The sequence below is a fragment of the Alosa pseudoharengus genome, unplaced genomic scaffold, assembly GCF_046254945.1.
Source record: "Alosa pseudoharengus isolate Yale_2024_CS ecotype anadromous, Long Island Sound unplaced genomic scaffold, YU_APseudo_1.1 YU_APseudo_1.1_scf_11, whole genome shotgun sequence".
In the NCBI taxonomy this organism is placed as follows: Eukaryota; Metazoa; Chordata; class Actinopteri; order Clupeiformes; family Clupeidae; genus Alosa; species Alosa pseudoharengus.
This window is the reverse complement of record NW_027468576.1, coordinates 20,690,826-20,710,392: the sequence shown is the minus strand read 5'-3', so window position 1 is coordinate 20,710,392 and position 19,567 is coordinate 20,690,826. Positions and strand designations below refer to the sequence as shown.

Sequence of the window (19,567 nt, the reverse complement as noted above, 5' to 3'; positions counted from 1 at the left end):
ATCCAACTTGCAAGACGTTTCGGAGTCATTTGATAAGATAACTGACATATTCAATACAAAACCTAAGTTATCCATGGTTTAAAGATGCGCATGTGTGGCTGATTTTTGTGTTGTCCGTCAGCTGCACCTTGTCTCTCAGGTGCAAAGGGGTTTTAAGAGGGATGGCTGAGGTGAGGGGGGGGGGTTGAACTATGCGGACATTATTCCCTAGAGGTGGAACCTTAATTTGATATAACAAAAATATTGTTTGAAGAGGCACGTTGACCATTAATTTAATGAACGTTTTTTCGAATGGTCAACACACTGCAACATACTGACCATTAGATGCCAGAATTTCTGTGCAATCAATTGAACTCGGCATGGAGTCTCAGAGAAAACAATTTAAAAAACAGCTTTCAAACTGATTTTAGATTTTAATGAGGATATTGATGAGTACATGGCTTTCATCCTGTCAAGAGTTTCATTTTAATGTTGTGATTGCTTAAAATTCAAGCATTTTAAATTAAACCCACACCCATTACCCTTGCACAATATAAATACACACCAATGTCACACACATACAAATAAGCATATCATATATTAAACAACCATACAGACAACTTAAAGCTTATAATCATACAAAGTGTGACTATTCATCTTCTATTGGCACATGTTGTGTACAGATGTGATTTTAAAAAGGAGGATGCAATGTATAAACATATGTCTAGTAAAAAGTTATTACTATTTGCTAAATCACAACTTCCTGTGAATAGAAGGGCTACATATTGGGGTATTTTTTTAAGTTCATAATATAATGTGTCAGCCCATCCATAAATGCACTTTTAAAAAAACAGATATCACACCACAGATAACATTCATGAGGGTATATTGATGCCTGAGACACTAAGATCACAGACTCTGCAGACTTTGGTTAATGATACCAGTGGACATTAAAGACAAAGGAAAAAAAAAAAAAAAACATATTATCTGACATGAAATGACCCTGGTTGACTGAACCACTGACTCTGGTTGTAAAGGCTTTAAGTGTATAAATGTATAAACACACACACACATATCTGCATGTACAAACGTGTCACATAGAATGAAAAACACAACCACTTTGGCGTATGCACCCAAGGCAGAGGTGCTTGTCTCTCTACAAATAACACAGCACCTTACAGCTCAAAGGAGGGTTTAGTCCATGGGATTTCAAGTACCAAGAGATAATGACAACTTCCCTCAGAGCTGTTGTTAACCTGGTGGGTAAGATTCTATCTATGGTATACATTCTAATATGGAGTGAGTAGCAGAATCAGATACAACTGGTTTGCACATTGGCCCATCGAGTTAGAATGAAATGACAACCGAATTGAAACCTATCTGTGTTCATGAGGGAAATAAGAAAATTAGGTACCATCAAGGTGTTTATACACTGCCCAAGTACCTCACCAGTCATCAGTTGTGTCATGTACCATGTTTTGAAGTGTGTATAGTAGGCCTATACAAAAAATGTGCATCAGATATGTGGGAGGCCTCTTGGTAGTGGCAGTGGTGCTGTGTTGAGGTTTATATAAAGAATTTAAGAGACACAATAACCCAATCACAGCCCATTAGGTCAGATACATGTCGGCATGGAAGCCACTGAATTGGACTGAATGCAAAACTACACTTCACTTGGAAAGAGTACATTAAATAAACAAAACCCTGAGCTAAGAAACTTTGATGAGAGAAAGGGTCATTTGAGGTGATTTACAAAGTGGACAGAAGATGAGAACAAACATCTCCGTACTCTAAGATGTCTCCAAGCTAAGAAGAAACAGATGAGCACAGTGCTGGTAAAACAAACATAAATATTTGTTCTATGTGATATTAGAAGTGTAGTGATTTTTGGAAAAAATGAGCTAAGGACATTTATTTTGTTGTAGCCGGGGGGTGGTTGGGATGGCGGGGGCTTGAGCTCTTCAACTTAAGTCCAAGGCCTCCAATTTGTGCATTTGAATTCAAATGCACCAAAAAGCTTGCAAGAAAACTCATTTGCATTCATTTCTAGGCTTTTGGAAATAATTCCAAGAGTGCGAAAGAATGCTGTCCACTGAATACTACAACTCAACATCAGTAACAGCTGGATAGAAACTGACGGCACCAACATGACAATGTCCTGTTGGCATCCTCAAATTAATGAAATAAAGTAAAATAATCACACACATCATCAGTAAGCATTGAGCACTAGGCCCTTTTAAAGCATTAAGTAACATTGGCTGAATTGATCAGTGATTTCCTTAGATGAAAAAGATGTGTGTGTCATCAGGAGGGCTAAACAAACTTATTATGAATACAATGTTGCAATTATCAGCTAATTTTCATTGCATCGACTTATAACTGGCTTCAATAAGTTCTGTAGGTTTTCCATCAACGATGGGCCCTAAAAAACATAACAGTGTCGATATAGGTTTTGCATACTGGCACTGTGTGAATGATGCAAAGTATCGTTTTTGCACACCTACAATATTACTTTACTGGCAGTTCATATATAAATGCTGTGCATTAATGTCACATTATTATATCCTTGGGCCCATCTGCTCATGCAAACATTTGTGCTATTCATATCTTGTGTCTTTTGATAAGTGCTTCCTATCTATAATGCCAGTGAGACATCATGCTAAGTTTGTTGTGCTAGTATGTATTGTTGGAGGATGATATCTGACGTGTTGCACCTTCAGGACTGTTCTTTTTTAGGTATATTTTTTGGACTTTTGCCTTTATATCAATAGGAGTGGAGAGACAGGAAGCGAGTGGGAGATGTGAGCCCCCAACCACGACTTTTTTTCTATACATTCACTATCCACTGAAGGGGCACTCTCAGAAAGAGATGGTCATGTAAAATGATTAATCAAATAATTTGTTCTAGAAGATAATTGGGTCTGTGTGGGAGATTATGGTCATTTTGTAAGACAGACATGCAGTCCTGTGATATGAAACCAAGCTAATAATGATGTCCCCCCTTTGACCTTTACTTTTTCTGTTGTTTTAAAGCCGCCTCTTTAGGAACCAGCCACCAGAGACATGTTCCCTAATCTACTGACCTATTGACAATGTGCACCATCGTGAGTGTATGTGTCCAAAGGGAAATATTGTGAAATACATAGCTAAACCTATCAATACAGCATCCATCAATACAGAATTTCAGTATTGACAGAATCCTACTTACAAGCCAAATCTCATAATAAAGCTGCTTCCTCAGTGTTACTACTGGCTAATGGGGTGGCAGTGACTCCTCCTGCCCATGCATCCTTTCCTTGCTCTCGCTCTCATCTTCTGTCCTGTCCATCTCTCAGCTCATCTGGCCCAGGTAAGTGGACAGAAGGGGTTGGGGTGGCAGGAACTCCTCTTGGTTGTTCTTCACCTCGGTCTGGCGTGCCCCATTACAGTCAGAACCTAGGGCAAACCATTCGTAATGGTCACTGGCTATGCCTTCTGACCTGCCAGACTTACACTAGAGTGTTCATTATCGAGGCCACTCTTGAATTGCCACTGTGTGTGTGTATGTGCTGATCTGATTTATAGTGACATACTGCACTTCATTTATTCTTTGTATACAGTACTCACTCTGGGAGATGAGGTCCATGTACTGGCAGACAGCATGAAGCAACAACCTTTCATAGCTGGGGATTTAAAAAAAACAAAAAACAGAAATGTGATTACTATTTTCCTTCATCAGTCTACTTCAGCACGGAAGCTTTATATTCTTGAACACACATATACATCACCGTAAATTTGGGAGATAATTTACAACATGCTCCAGAATTCCTCAGAACAAGGCTGCATAGGTTGGACAAAGCCACACTCTTACCTGCTCTGAAGATTAGTGATGTAAACAGAATGGGGCTGAGCCCTGAAAAAACGCAGGAGATCTTCCTCAATGACCTCCAGGGTGCCCTGAAACAGTGACAACCTGTTCTGATTCTGCAGTCAGGGCTGCCTTCAGCAATGATACTAAAGATTATGAGGGGAAATGGATTTCTGATTTAACACACAGCTGCTTGAGGTGACATTACGGTTTTCCATTCCCTTCTAAGGCATTCGAGTTGTTATGCCTGTACACTCGTGTTTTTATTTTTTATTTTTTATGAATTTATCAACATTTGTGCTTAACCAGATTTTTCTTTGTCCCCAAGACACCAAAAGACCTTAGGGAAAATCACATTAGATTTTCAGATCTCTTCAGCAGAACATATTGGTGGTAAAATGATGACTCACAATTGGGATATTTTTCCGCTTCAGACAGACACGCAACCTGCGGTCGATCTTCTGGAAGCAGTCCTGAGCACTGAAGGCGGGGTTGACTGTAAGGAATGAAGACAACACAACTGAGTAGTCCGATAACACATACGGTTGCCACTTATTATGCCAAACTCAAATCTGTCTCTGTGCTTAACTCAGTTTAGCAACACCTGTACAACACATAAAGTAGTTAGTTGTGTAATGTGGACACCTAAAACAGTTGCATGAGAAAAAGCACTACATTGTGTAAACATGGAGAATGACCTTACACATTAAACAAAATACGATTACACAAGGGGAATGAGAAAAGCATCTGATAAAGCTTGACCTACTCTCCCTCTGGTCCTTGAGCGGTTGGTTGGCGCAGGTCCTCTTGGCCTCCTCCTCCAGCAGAGCTAACAGTTTCTCCTGTTCCTCACCGGAGCGATTCATGAAATCACTCCAGGTCTGGGGGAGACACACAGATACATACAGCACATTAAATACACTTAAACATACAGAAGAAGTTCCATTCACATGAAACCTTACATGCCAATTAATCTGGTATTTTCCCTTAGCCTGGAAGTCAGCTGAATTGAGGGCAGGAAATTCGGACTGGAGTGGCTCCATTGAGATGCCTATATGCCTGGTTAAGATATGTCCGGGCAAATCAAATAATTTGGGCAGACGTTATACGATGATGGACAGATGAGCAACCGTGAAGCAGTCATACAAATCACCTGAGTGCACTTGAGTTCATTTTGTTTACAACAAAAATCGCTGTCACTGGGAAAACAACATTTTTAGATTCGGCATTCGTGTCTGTTATACAAGATAATTACAGTGCAATAAGTTTAAAAGATGAAAATGGCGATTAAGGCATTTAACAACCCTCAAATTTTGTAGGTGGGGTAAATTCGGGCTGCCTTCCAGGCAAGATTGAAACACACCTCATGAACAAATCCAAATGTTACCAGACTGAAATTCTGATAAAAATACAACCCAATGGAGGGTTCATGGCCATTCAGTTAAAGAATTTCCAGAACGTCCCGGGTTCGAGTCCAACCTGGGTCATTTCCCAATCTCATCTCTCTCCCACTCACTTCCTGACAGTCTCTCATTATCCTATCTCAATAAAGACTAAAAGCCCCAAAAATATACTTATATACATGTATATAAAAAATAAACAATTTAGTTGTACCTCGGCATAGTTCCCATTGGTGCAGGCTTCAGTGAAGATGGTGGGGATGGCAGAGTCACAGACTTCGCCCTCGTCTTTGACACATTCATCTCTCTCCAGGAGATTAGCCAGGAAGCGAGCTATTAGGCATCACAATATGAGTGGGTTAAAATCGTATTGAATCCTTACTACTGTTGTAAAGCCTTAAAGTACAAAGCAGGATGAAACTAGATAACACATAATCTCAAGATATTGTAAGGTAGCTTACTGTTCTCTTGTCTTCTAAGGCTCTTCTTGCCCTTTGCTCTAGGGATGAGGTCTGAGTTGCGGATTGCTTGGTTGATATAGAATTGCTTTTTCTTGGCCGGTGAGACACGCTTGGCTGGAGAGTTAGGCAGAGATCTTGGCGGCTCATCGATTAGGCTGACAAGAAAATGTGGAAACTATGATGAGGGACTGGAGTAACACTTTCATTTGGATATAGAGGAAGGTTGATGCATCAACATAATCAACATTTTTGCAAACAGAATGTCATAAAATTATTCTATGTGGAAAGACAAACAGCACATGAAATGCAATTCCATATCTCTAATCCATACAGCAAACGCAGAGGGGAAAAATCACACTGCTGACTTTGTGGATAATTTTGGATTCACAATACTGTATTTATGTCAGTGAGTGATAATACATTGAGTGAATACTTCTTGTTTGTTCAAGAAACAAAAACGCCCTTATCATGGTAAATCGCTTCATCACAGAGCCTAGTTTGCCCACAGCTGCAAAGAAATGGGTCAGTGGGTTTATGTTTCAAAGTCTCGCCCACATTAAATGATTTGCTGCCACAGAAATACAGTATCGTCTCCGTTTCAGATACTAAACTGAGGAAATCGCCAGTGTAACATATGCCAACATTTTTCCCAATAATATGACAGGAAAAAATGTAACGTTAAGTTACGGCACCTAATGTAGTTTTCGCTACATTTGAGTGGTAATAATATCACACTAAATTGGGCTCATCCAACCGTAACAAAATAAGTGTAGATCGTTGCAGACAGCGGCCGTAGTCAACAAGGATGACAGCCTTCCGTAGACTTCTATTAGCTCTCTCTGATTAGCTATACGGATAGGTAGGTAGCCACCGACCAGAAAACAACAACAATGGCTCATGTTTACATTACTTAATGTCGCCAACAATACAATTAAGTACTGCTCATTTAACACTATGATCACCGAGACACTTTCCTACATCAAAGGTAAGTTCTTCATGCCCTTTAGATCTATATATATGTAACGTTATATTGTTTGGTCAGTTAAGCAGAAGGTTAGGCTAGGCTTACTAGCAGCTAGCTAGCTAGATAGATAGATAGAAAGCTAATATAATCGCGACCTTTAACCAGTTAGGCTACTGACAACAGGATGACGCTTATATAGATGAACTGCTACATGACGGAAAACATTAGGCCTAGATGCATGCAGAGGAAAAACCAAAGCAATACATAGCCAGTATAACACTGCTAGTCGAATATGTTGTGCTAACGTTAACATTACACCCACTCACATTAAGTCCCGTTCATCGGTGTTGTTATTGTCGTTGGTTAGCACAACCATCCTGCTTAGTAACTAAAGCTGTGCACAGAAAGCACAGCAAATTCTGTAAAAATAAATAAAGACGTCTCGGGCGACCCACTGCAAAATTGTTGTTTAAGCTAGTACGACACCCTAGCGTCTTTCCGAAGAAGTTGGCCGCAGTCGGCACTGACCAAGTAAGAGGAAGCGATTCAGAACGAGGCTGTGCATCCAAGTGAACTGTGTTATGGAGAAAAGTTGCGTGATCAGGTGCCTTGCAGCGACCTATGCATCGTTCTTTCTTTGAAACATCTTACTTCAGATGAATTAAATGGTCAGGCACAAAAACTTAAATAACAAATATTTTTTGGTTAATCACATTGACGATCAATGGCTTTAGGCGACGGGGTAAGTAGGCCTAATTAAGTTAGGACAGCCTACTAGGCTTGCTAATGTGTAGCCTTTCTGTACAGTTGTGGATTATGTTGTCATGTATTCGTATTCAGACGTTTATTGTCGACTGTGTCTCCAGGTATAAAATAATGCAGAGAAGGAAGGGAGAGCGTTTGAAAGAAACCGTGGAAGTACCTTTTGGTCCAAGTAAATTTGTGTGTGATTTAATGATGGTGGAATCAATCAAATGTGTACCGAAGATGAAAACTAAACGGCGAAACGGCTCGGTTAAAACACACCTGATGCCAAAGGACTCAAATAGCCCTACCAGCAGGCCCCCACAGCAGTCTCAGTCAGTGAATCCATCTGGCGACAAAAGTGGCTCCTCAATTTTGAAAATATCTGTCGACCTTTGGCCTGTCCTCTCCATGGCTGTTGAGCCCCTTAAAATGGACCAAAATGAAATATCTTATGATGATCTGAAAATGACAGAAATCGGACTCTCAAATGAAATAAAAACTGATAAACATTTGAAAGAAGTCAAGTCTATGACTATTAATAAAAAACTAAAACTACACCAAGTGGATAAACCTATAATGGGGAGTAATAAAATCGTGCTGCCTCCACTGAAATCATCCATTCTGCCATCAGCATCTAACTCTGATAAATGCATAAAACCATGCTGCACAATGCCACACATTGATGTTTCAGAAAAACATCCTCTGGATTTTGCTCATGCTAAATCAAAAATAGAATTGGAATATGAAGAGACAAAGCCAAGATTTCTGAAGACTGATGCCATCAAGAATATCCTGAGCCAAAAAGTATGCACTTTGATGTTATCTTCTAATATTGAAATTATACCTTTGACCATGTAGTTTTAGTCTTACCTTGCTTTAGGTATTGCATGTGAAAAGTCATGACAGGCCATGAAAGATGGTTTGCGTTTCACATTGCATTGATGAAAAGTAAATACAACTAATTATAATTGTGATGTATCGATTCGCTGCCTGTTTGCAGATGGCACCACAGTTGCAGCTCCCTGACATTTCTGTTTCAAGCATCCAAATGCTCATTGAGAGAGTGGAAAGGCAACTGGACAGGTGAGTGGGTTTCTGAGAAGAATTCAATAAAAAATGACTTTGCTTGATGGGTGGGCGAGGATAATGTATTTATTGGAATTGACATTAGTGTTTGTTGATCCTCAACATTTGCAACTAATAATTTTTTTCCATTAAACAAACTTATCTTCCACACAGAAGTATTGTATAGTTAAATAATGGAGACATCCAAAATTAGTTATCAATTAAATTAAGTTTAGCCAAAAAACATTTTCAACTCTGGACTAAATCGGAACCATGTGGAAAAGGTAGTGGAGGTGGACATGTAGTCATCATGGAGGTTTGATAGAGTTTCCAGCAAAGTAGAGAAAAGCAGGGTCAGACTGACCAGAAAGATGACAGGGCAATTTCGGTCGATTGCCCCAGTGAGGGCCTAAGTGCAACTGCAGACCCTACCTGAGGAACATCCAAACCAATTTGCTTCCACAAGCCAACTCAATTTGGCTGAGCACACTGAGTTACATTTGGAGGCAACTGAAAAACAATTATCCTAGATCAATTTAGTTAACAGCACTTCTGGCTGGCTTTGAAGATAGTGTTCTGACCTGTAAAAGCTTAGGAGACTTTTTAAAAGTTGTAGCCTACTTCATGATCAGATTTGACTAGATAAAGTTTTGTCAGGAGCTTGACAGGGTGACATACAGCACATTATTGTCGTATTCGCCTATGGCATACAATGCTCCTGACAGTGAATATTGGTAAGCAAAGCTCTTTTTAAAAAATCTTACATAGTCAAATACAGTATAAACAATGTATTTTCGTTACTGTGATTGATAGATAGATACATTACCTTCAGAATTATTGGCACCTTTGGTAAGTTGACTAAATATATAAAATATTCAGAAAACATGTCGCCCACAATAATTGGCACCCCTGCTTGTAAAACCTTCTTAAGCCTCCCTTTGACAATAAAACAGATTCTAATATGTTCCTATGACACTTCATCTTTACAAAATCTGCCCAGATTGTAGTAACTCCAGTAACTACTGACGTTTACATGTGTAATGAAATGACTGGAAAGGCTTTACTTGGCATGCCCTCTTAATAATCTATTAGCAGTCCCTTTTGATGATTTTTTTGGGGGACTTTTTTCTGTAACTCTCCAACAGTGGTTCTTATGGAATGTGGCGGTTCGAGCCCCGACCAGTGGGCCGCGGCTGAAGTGCCCTTGAGCAAGGCACCTAACCCCTCACTGCTCCCCGAGCGCCGCCGTTGTAGCAGGCAGCTCACTGCGCCGGGATTAGTGTGTGCTTCACCTCACTGTATGTTCACCGTGTGCTGTTTGTGTTTCACTAATTCACCGATTGGGTTAAATGCAGAGACCAAATTTCCCTCACGGGATCAAAAAAGTATATATACTTATAATTATACTTATACTTATGTTTTGCCTCTACCATCCTCCATACTGTGCGTTGGGGTAAGATACCATGGGTCTTTGTCCAAGCATGTTTGTCACATTTCCAGTTGATTAGAAGCTTTTAATTATTGTAAATATTGTCATAAACTACTTCATAAACTACTTCTGAAATTTAGAAATGTTCCCATTTTTCTTCAGGGGCAAAATAAAACTTCCTGAGATCAAGCTACCCCGAGCTCAAAGGGAGATGTCTGAGATGTCGGCCAGGATATCTTGCAGTCCTCCTCTCCACGAGAAGAATGTGAATCAGCTCGCTATCCTCCGCTTTCATAAGGAAACACATAATTTTCCCTGGTCTGTCAACAGATGAAAGCTACATTGAACCTGTATACTCACTAACACAGGAAACAAACGCAAACTTGACTCCAGAAAATGTTTTGAGTATTACATATTTATTCATAAATATTCTTTCCATATAGACATACTTTCTGAACACAGATAAATTACTACAGCCACAGTCAAGTATATATTACTATTTAAACACATTGTCCTTCAATACATTCTATTTTATGTCTTCACATGCTAACGCAGCTTGACATGGTAACAGATCTTGTTTTCCAAAAAAAAGAGTGCAGCATTATGCAGCGCATAGGGTTTACCTCTCATCTGACACTCATGAAACTGAGAAAAAATAGATAAAAAATAAATAAACATATCAAAACTGACCTAATGAAGGCGGTGTTTTGGTGGAGTAGTTTAGCAGAAGAAGTGGTTTACCCAAATTTTCCCCTCAATTCACATATCCATCAAGATTATGTTTCATGTCCAAATCTTGCTCACTTGTCACAGATCTTTGATGTAAGCTAACAATGGCCATGTAAACTGCTGAAGTCATTACCATAGCCTAAAACACAGTGAGTTGTGAAACAGTCCAGTAGACTATTTTTTACATGATATCTCACATAGTATGTGATAATGCCATGATTTGTAAAATCTAAATGCCACAACGTAAAAGTTTAAATACATTTTGGTCTTACCCTGCCAACACCAATATAAGTTGACTGTCTTGAAAGGTAGAGTTGATTCTCATGATGATGTCGATCAATTTAATGTAAGTGATACTTTTTTTTGACAAATAATATTAGTCAAACAATGCCATTTGGCGCTCATAATACTTTGCATAAAAAGTGTTGGCATACGGTCCTAAGAGGCAAAATTTGGACACCACATTTAAGTTTATCAACCATATTGGAGGTAAGTGAAAAAAGCTAAGTGTGTGTGTGTGTGTGTGTGTCACATAAGTACTACTTTAAAATAAGCTATACATCAGTTGTACACAATTGTGTATATATAGGCCAGAAGTAATAAGAAAACCCAGCATAATAGTTACAGTAAAATAAAAATAAACTGTCAGATAGTGCACATCATTTACTGTTTCAAAGTGCATCAGATTATGGAAACATTCAGTAACAAACAGACTAGGATTTTGGGGAATGCATTGGTAGTTGTTTGCAGCATGCGGATGTATGAGTCATTGCTTTCCTCCTGAAATCGTAGTAGAAGATTTCCACATAGGATTTAACAATAAATTGTTACAACTACATGAATGGCCTTAAAGAGCCAGGGGGAACACAGTGATATGGAGCACAGCGATGATGGATAATGAACAAGGCACCAGACCTAAAACTTTGGAGGGCTCCCACCCCCTGACAGACGACCCATTTTGTCCGTTTTTCACAAGCCTTTAAACCACAGCCAGGCTGCTCTCCTCAGATCTCACTGTCTTGTGTGGTTGTAACCATGAAAAGTTTGGTGGGATCTTTACTGCCAGAGGCCTCTCCTTTATGTTTTGACTTGTCGCCTGAAGACTCTTTCTTGGCCTTTGGTAGTCTTGTCATTGGGATGTCCTTGCCCTTGTTTTTTACCCCATCGGAGTGACCTTCTCTGACCCCAGACCCAGGCAATTTGGGAGATCCGGTGGGTTGAGCTGCCCTACTCGGGGTGGGTAACCGGGATGGTTGAGCTGCCACGTTGAGTGTCGGTGACTGGCTAGGTTGAGCTGCCCTGATGGGTGAAGAGGACTGGCCAGCGTGAGAGCTCTGGCTCGGTGACGCTGACCGGCTGGGTTCGCGGGTGGGAGATGACGACTGGCTAGTGACAGCTGCCTTGTGTTGTGGGGAAGACTGGCTTGTCTGTGACCTGGTTGGTGATGTGGGTCCACTGGTTATTGGCTGAACTGGTCGGCTTGGTAGCAGCCGGCTGGTTTGAGTGGTCTGAACAGCACCATTTACTGTCACCTCTCTGAGCTGGTCATCATCACTCTGTTCTTTCGCAAAGTTAACAAAAACCTGTAAGAGAGGATGAGAAAAGTGTTCTTATGTATCCCTATGACCAATATTCAGTAATATTCAATTAATAATATAGAACTGGTATGGTTGTATGCAGGGTGAAAAATAACATTACAGAGAAAACTGCATGCAGGTAAAACTTTCACTTTACACTTGTACACATATAGATGACTTGATGAGTAACGTGCCAAACCAACCTATTATACAGAAGTGTTTTAATAAACAAAGAATGCTGTGTCCTTTGTCATTTTAAATCACCAAACAGGTAGATTTCAATGGCTAATTTCATTAAAATATATAAATTTCATTATAAAAACTTGCATATGCAAACAAATCCTCAACTGGCCTAGCTGAAGACAACTCTGTAAGGAACATCTGGCTCTCATCTCACTCACCTGATCCAAAGTGGTCTGAGAGACAGAGTAGTCCGACACGCCCAGCTCTTCGTAGTTGTTGGAGAGCACGTCAAAGACGTAGGCTAGAGAGCATGCATGAGAAGGCAGCTGGTACTGCAGGACGTTCTGGTGCTTCTCCTTCAGTTCGATGCCCGGGAAAGCCCGTTTGAGGTAGGAGTCCACCAGGCAGGGCTCCTGTGAGGGCATGGAGAGCCGCAGGATTATCGTGTAGCCATCCCCAAACCTGACAGAGACAAGAGAGCAGGAAGATGAGAGCGAGTCGCACTTGTATAATCAATATTACAGTTGAATTATAACTCATACCACTGCTTCTTTGAATTTTCCATTGTGATGTGTTCTTTATAATGTCAATTTTTTGCACACCCATGAAGTAGTTCGGTTTTTGGGCTGCATTGCACTGGTATATCAATTCGCCAAACTTCTTATGAAGTTTAAATGAACTGTCATGTAAATTATGCTGCATTTGGAGTAAGTAAAACAGTGATTCTACAAAGGCTCAACAGAATTTTGGGATACACTAGCTTGGCAACGATACAGATGGATAATGGTACATTTCTACCTGTTCTTGAGATGTTGCACTGTCCCCAGACACCGAAACCTGCCATTCACCATGATGGCCATCCGAGTGCATAGGGCTTCACATTCCTCCATGCTAAGGAAGCAAGCAATGATAGATTAAGTCATTATGCAACAACACTAGTCTTTCAGTCAAAACATTACTAATCTGTGGTTTTTGACAATGCATGGGGATGCATATCTACCTGTGAGAGGTGAGCACCACAGCTCTGCCCTCTTTGATGACACTCAGGATGCAGTTCCAAAGGAAACGTTTGGCTTTGGGGTCCATGCCCGTGGTCGGCTCATCCTGACATGCACAAAGGACCACATTTCATCTCACTACACCTTATTTGGAATCGGTTTAATCATTCACTTTCGTTTTTATTTGATTAGCCCACACATAACGCATAATATAACTTCCTGGAAAAAGAAAAAACAGTATTCTTTGCCTTCAAATTTTGGATATTTTTGTATTAGTTGATATTTTCTGATTTTTGTAGATCATCATGGGCTTACCAGGAATATCACTGGAGGAGCTCCAATCAGGGAAATGGCAGTGGAGAGTTTGCGTTTGTTTCCCCCGCTGTAGCCTCCTGCTTCCTGCTCAGCATACTGAATCAGACCCAGCTTCCGCACGCCCCAGTCGGCCACCTGACGGAAAGAAAAATGTCCAGTCAGAGTTTCACTTTTTATCTGCAGTATATCGGACAATTTCAGTGTTTATCTGCTCTACATGTTCATACTATCTCAACATAATCTGATTTGAAGTATGCAGACCCACACCTCTTCTCAACTACACACTAAATGCAACACTGTAATGTTGGACATGCACATACAAAAAAACATGTTGATCTAGTTCTCATAATAGCACCATCTCCTCTCATGGATAACAAACCCATCCGCACCTTTGCCACGTTCTCCTCCTTCACCCCCCGCAGACGGGCGTAGAACTCCAGGTGCTCCCGACCTGTGAGCAGGTCACTGATGGCATCAAACTGTGGGCAGTAGCCCATGAGCTGATGGACCCGCTCCATCTCAGTCAGCACGCTGGGGTTACAAAAACAACACGCCTTAGACTGCTGATCAGGGTCACATCCAACACATGCTTCATACTCTGGGTCCGGAAGTAGTGTAGTCAATCTTATGTGCACATATCACAAAGTCCTACACTTGCAATTTGACAGCATTTAAAATACATGATACGATGAGATATGATGCCTAGGACAAAACCTTTAAAAAAAAAGTTGGATAAGTGTACTGAATTAGTGACTGAAGAGATGTAAAGCAACTCCTGTCAGTGCTCGTGATATTCAGTACCTGAACTGATTAAGATAAGCTTCTCCATGGGTGATAGTGGTGTCTCCTGTCAGCATGCGGAATGTCGTTGTCTTTCCAGCACCGTTTACTCCGAGTAGACCAAAGCACTGACAGAGAAGACATGAACAGACTTTTCTACATGAATGATACCGAGTTTATGAAAGGAAAGAGAGAGAGAGAAAGTAGAATGCAGCAGTCACTCACCTCCCCACGAGGGATCCCCAGACACAGGCGATCCACGGCTGGCTTCCTCCCTGCCTTGTATATCTGCACGACCACAAAGATTGTTTGTCAGCTATACCACAGGGTATTATTAAGAGGCAATTTGGTGTCCAGACACAACATCTGCAGTTGTGTTAGTGGTTGCATTTCTAACAGTAACAGTGGATTTGTAAATTGCATTCCATCAAAAATAAGACATAAACTTCTAAATTGCCCATGTTATATTTTTTATGTGCATACCTTGCTCAGGTCTTTCATGCACAGTATGTCTCCTTGTGCTCTCCCGTTGCGTACTCTGTCTCTTTCTTTGGCAACGTCATCATCCTCTGGGCCAAGAGGGGGCAGCACTAGGTCAGACCAGGGCCTGGGCCCACAGAGAAATGGAGGATACAGGGAAACGTCACATTTGGAACAGTGATCTGGTATCACCAGATGAATAGCACATATTTGTTGAGTGTTATGAAGAGTATATTCTATTCCATTCTATACTGTGACACAGTTAGTATCGACAGATTTTGAAGTATGTGTGTTAATTAATGATAAACAGGCCTAAAGGCAGGTCATGGTTTGAAACTATTTTTGGCATGGTGTACAATTGTACCAATCAGTAGATGCCTGTTGTTTGGTATACCATTAAAGATGCTAGCAGATGCCTATTGTACCTGAATTTGCAGAAGAAGCCATACTGTAGTAGAATAGTGAATATGAAGAACACCACTCCTTCAACCGCCATTGCAAATAAGTTCTTCCCCACAAAATCCCACGCCAGTGGATCCAGTGACTGCTTGGCACCTGCAGATAAAGGAGGAGAAAATAATAAAGTAAGAAAAACTTGCAGACTAATTTTGACACAACGACATGAAAACACAGGGTAGTCATGAGACAGTGCAGACATATAGGGGTATAATGGTGATAAACTACAGCAGCCTCCTCTGCCACCTTAAACCTGGCTGCTCATCAGACAAGAAATGTTAACCAGTCATATCAACTTTAATCACTTAACCAATTCTGCCCTTAGGCATCTTCTAAATCGGAGTTGTTAGAGAACACTTTGTTTCATGGCTCACCGAGTCTCTGAAATGCATCGGCCATGGCCTGATTCTTCGCCATGTCAATGAGCCCTCGACCCAGGCAGAAGTGTGGGAAAATCAGGAAGACCTTCTTCAGAATCTTGTTGACGTAATTTAAATGCTGGGAAGCAGACACATAAAACAGGAGGAAGCGGAGTGTTACTTCCGCGGCATCTAAGGAATGTGAAACACACTGACCCCATGGAGGACTTAGTACATTTGCCCCGGAACAAAGATAACACAATTACTTGGCACAAACATTTACACATACTGAAAAAAGTAAATTTGGTAGACAAATGTGATGTAATGCACAAACTGCATTATACTTAGAACTCGGGGAGTATAACCCACATCCCCCATCATCATCCACATACCTCATCCACAAACAGCTCGAGGACAAATGTGGCAATGCTACCATTCATCCCAATGAAGAGGTTAACGGAGGTGAGGACCACGTAAGCTGTGCTTGGCACCTCAAACAGGAAAGAGGCCGGGTACATGAGCGGTGTGATGGACCAGCTGTGGAAAGGGTCAGGGGTCACTGTTATGTCATAGGACTGTGTGTTGCTATAAATATAGTATATAAGTATAATAGTAATTCTAAAACTGATAGTTCCGGTCCTTGATTGTGATTGGCTGAATCACATTCGATGCCATTGTAAAATGCAGCATAAACATACACCTTGACCGCATTTTGTTCTATATTATTGTGCTACCACAACTTGATAGAAAAGTTGGGAGTAGAGTAAATATAGTATATACATGTAAGTATAGTTAAAACATTAGTAAGTTAGAACATTTATAAGAATGTGCATGTAGAGCAACTGAACATCATCAATATTATGAGACAAAGCAGTCATCATCTCTGATGATTTCCTGTCTGTCTAGTGGGATAGTGATGGTAAGTCTCTCACCCATAGAGCAAAAGCAGCAGGACGAGGGCGGGCAGGTTGGTCTCAGAGACGTAGGACTGCTGCTGAAAGCCGATGAAGATGAGCACCACCATGGTGGCTGACACAGAGTAGTTCAGCTGCAAGAGAAATGGCACACTTGTTATTGCGCCGTTATGTTTTAGAGACGGCTACAGTTACAACTGTGTAGTAATGTATGCTGTCAAAAGTACCATAATGACTATAAATGTAAAAGTTTGAAGATTTCCAGTATGTTTGTTTCACAGTTTTTCTTTCACAGTATGTTATCTTAGGCTATGTTCAGACTAGGCTTCTTTTTTGACAATTTAGCTGCATAAAAGAATATGGTGATACAATTTAACTCTCACATCATTGTGCTCAAAGTCGATTGTAATAGGTTTCTTCACTTCTACCGTCTCCAGTTCTGCTGGATACGAACGTCTCATTACTCAGCTTGTAATTGTTGTATATACTGTATGTATAACACCTTTAATCAGACATGACAGTAGAGAGTGACAGGAAGCAATCGGGAGAGAGAGATGGGGTGGGACCGGAAAATGACTGGTCGGACGTGAACTCGGGTCCCCATGGGCACGTGGACCCAAATATGGTATGGGTGATGTTACCAGTTGCGCCACTCAGCTTGTAATTGGTCAGCTGTCAAAAAAATGTGTGAAGTAGGGTGTTTTTTCCTACGTCAACCTTAAAAAGATGCTCTGAGCTGAAGAAAAAAACGCCGGCAAAGCGTTTAAAAAAAAACAACAACAAAAAAAAAACAGGAGGATTATAATGTAAAACGGATGCCGGCAGCTGCAAAAAATAACACTAGTCTGAACACACCCTTTGTCGTGTTTCAGCATTTGGTAATTTTCCAATCATGCCATTTTCATAAAAAAAAATCCTGCAACAATGTAGCAGTGATGTTGAACATTGATGACTAGCAAGTTATGAGCCTTAGTAAACTGACCATGTCCCAGGTGTAGTTGGCCAGCCAGTACAGGATTGGTTTCACTCCACTGACAAACTGCAGGTGCTTGGCTTTGCTGACACGTTCCTCAATAAGAAAGAGCACAAAACTCGCCGGCACAAAAGACATGGCAAATATGACGCAGATAGACACCAGAACATCCACAGAGGTAGTCATCCTGGTCATAAGTAGATAATAGTTAGAAAGTTAAAGTTAGAACAGTAGATGTCTGTATCTTATCAATATCTTTTTTGCACAATTAATTTACAGTGAAAGGTTACCGTCCCCACAGCATCATTACCTACATCGTATGACTAAATTGTTCTGAACAGAGAAAAACAGTTTCATGAGATCAGAGGCGTGTTCAAATTTGGGAAAGAGTGGCGAACGTCCGTGATGAACATGTTTTCTTTTAACGTTTTGGTGTTAATAACATTCCATTGTAATGGTAATTGCATTGTTTCCTTTGTCAAACTCACGTCCAGTTCCACTGTATGTTCACGGAGAATTACCACCTCAGACTGTTTAGGATTGTTCGCAAACATTTGCTGAAAACTCAAGGTTAACGGAAAACTGTGAACTTGAGCGAATTTGAACACGCCTCTGTAGTTCTTTAGACTTTTCCATTGCACAGAACAACTGTCAAGAAAGAGAACATGATGGGAGAATAAAGGGGGAGCTAATAGTGTTTCCCCGTGTGTTTCTTTGTAACTTTCCACATTCCCTTATCTAAAGTGTGCAATAATACAAAAAACTTTCACTTTGCTTGTGGTCAGCTACCATGTTGTAAACCAATAGTTTCCTGTTTTAGCAGGAACTCTCAGTATTACTTTTACATCAACAGCTTCTGGACTTTTTGTGGTTTCAAATGGTGTGCTCCTCTACCCCACTTTAAGTCTATAACATTTTTATGCCACAGCACATTCCTAACAACATTCACATACACTTGCATTCATCTCATAACGTAGAGTAAAACTATAAACCAACACATACCTATAAATAATAATGAAATACACCCACATTGCTTCTTGGTCTTTGCATTATAAATATGTCAAGCTTGCCTATTTTGAGTGCAGGCCCAGCTGAGCTGTGATCCCCCCAAGAGACACAGATATTGCTCTCAGATGACTGTGATAGCTAAGGGCCAGATAACAGTAGAAAGAATGCAAGCGACAGGAAGAAGGACAAAGGTAAAAGGAAAGTCACACACAAACCACAGACAAGATAAGGTGAATGCTTACAGGGCCATTTCACTGAGCTGTTCCTTTGTGAGGTTGAGCGGGTGATTGTAGGCTGTGATGCCATAGAGCCTCTTGTCCACGCCGGGCGGCAAGTTGGCGCGCAGGAGCCCGTTGTTCAGCACGTTGACGAAGGATACCATGGCATGCCACCCCTTGTTGTTGAACCACACCTGGCAGAGGAAGAGGATAAGGATTAACGTCAAGCCAGCGAGCACTTTGCCAACTCACGGCAGGAAAAAGGCTGATCTCGGTCGACAAGGCTCATCCGTGGCGGATTACCTTTACGTTCTGCTTGCGGTTCAGGCCACTCAGAAAGCCTGGCAGTCTATGGAGGAGTTTGTCAAAGGAACTGTTCTGTGGACACCAAACAAGAGAGAGTACACGATAAGAAAATAAAAACTAGAAGAATCAAAATCAACTAAAAAAGGCACCAACTGTCATGAACTAAGTGACAAACACAGCTGCTAAAGATGCTAGCTGTTGCTGTTTAGTAGATACCTCTGGTACTCTGTAGCGTGATCTGATGGCCATAACAGGCTCATCCAGGTAGTGCCCTTCTGGAATGGGCTGTGAGGCCTTCCCACCCAGAGAGAAGCCTCCATACCTACAAAGGAAGGCACAAGTTTGTCCTCCATGGTCCACGTAGAATGATATCGTATCA

The 19,567-nt window shown here is 40.9% G+C and overlaps 2 protein-coding genes across 5 annotated transcripts in view; both read right to left on the bottom strand.

The window, feature by feature from the left end:
- Positions 1-393: 393 nt before the first annotated feature.
- On the bottom strand, positions 394-7,132 carry r3hdm4 (R3H domain containing 4). Its single transcript, XM_076278372.1, has 8 exons — positions 6,978-7,132; positions 5,688-5,842; positions 5,441-5,559; positions 4,593-4,707; positions 4,237-4,322; positions 3,830-3,915; positions 3,586-3,641; positions 394-3,414 (listed from the first exon to the last, which is right to left on the bottom strand). Exons 1-8 carry the CDS (start codon positions 7,025-7,027, stop codon positions 3,311-3,313), a joined length of 771 nt encoding a protein of 256 aa, XP_076134487.1. The 5' UTR covers positions 7,028-7,132; the 3' UTR covers positions 394-3,310.
- Positions 7,133-10,502: 3,370 nt separating this feature from the next.
- abca7 (ATP-binding cassette, sub-family A (ABC1), member 7) overlaps positions 10,503-19,567 on the bottom strand; it is a 30,615-nt gene continuing 21,550 nt past the window's right edge. For all 4 annotated transcript variants that reach the window (XM_076278370.1, XM_076278368.1, XM_076278371.1 and 1 more), the window contains 17 exons: positions 19,405-19,510; positions 19,186-19,260; positions 18,907-19,076; positions 17,666-17,843; positions 16,702-16,817; positions 16,162-16,306; positions 15,785-15,908; positions 15,380-15,509; positions 14,958-15,081; positions 14,700-14,762; positions 14,496-14,602; positions 14,084-14,225; positions 13,695-13,829; positions 13,382-13,485; positions 13,180-13,272; positions 12,600-12,843; positions 10,503-12,204 (listed from right to left, as the gene is read on the bottom strand). In XM_076278370.1, the coding sequence (XP_076134485.1) occupies positions 11,626-12,204; positions 12,600-12,843; positions 13,180-13,272; positions 13,382-13,485; positions 13,695-13,829; positions 14,084-14,225; positions 14,496-14,602; positions 14,700-14,762; positions 14,958-15,081; positions 15,380-15,509; positions 15,785-15,908; positions 16,162-16,306; positions 16,702-16,817; positions 17,666-17,843; positions 18,907-19,076; positions 19,186-19,260; positions 19,405-19,510 (2,635 nt within the window). In that variant the 3' untranslated portion in view covers positions 10,503-11,625. The remainder of the gene's footprint in view (positions 12,205-12,599; positions 12,844-13,179; positions 13,273-13,381; positions 13,486-13,694; positions 13,830-14,083; positions 14,226-14,495; positions 14,603-14,699; positions 14,763-14,957; positions 15,082-15,379; positions 15,510-15,784; positions 15,909-16,161; positions 16,307-16,701; positions 16,818-17,665; positions 17,844-18,906; positions 19,077-19,185; positions 19,261-19,404; positions 19,511-19,567) is intronic.

Bases quoted from the DNA above. Each gene is read 5' to 3' on its own strand.
- r3hdm4 (XM_076278372.1), bottom strand. From the start codon at position 7,027: ATGGTTGTGCTAACCAACGACAATAACAACACCGATGAACGGGACTTA. The intron at 3,916-4,236 runs GTGAGTCATCAT...TCACTGTTTCAG, and splicing joins AGCGGAAAAATATCCCAATT to GGCACCCTGGAGGTCATTGA. The intron at 3,642-3,829 runs GTAAGAGTGTGG...TTAAATCCCCAG, and splicing joins ATCACTAATCTTCAGAGCAG to CTATGAAAGGTTGTTGCTTC.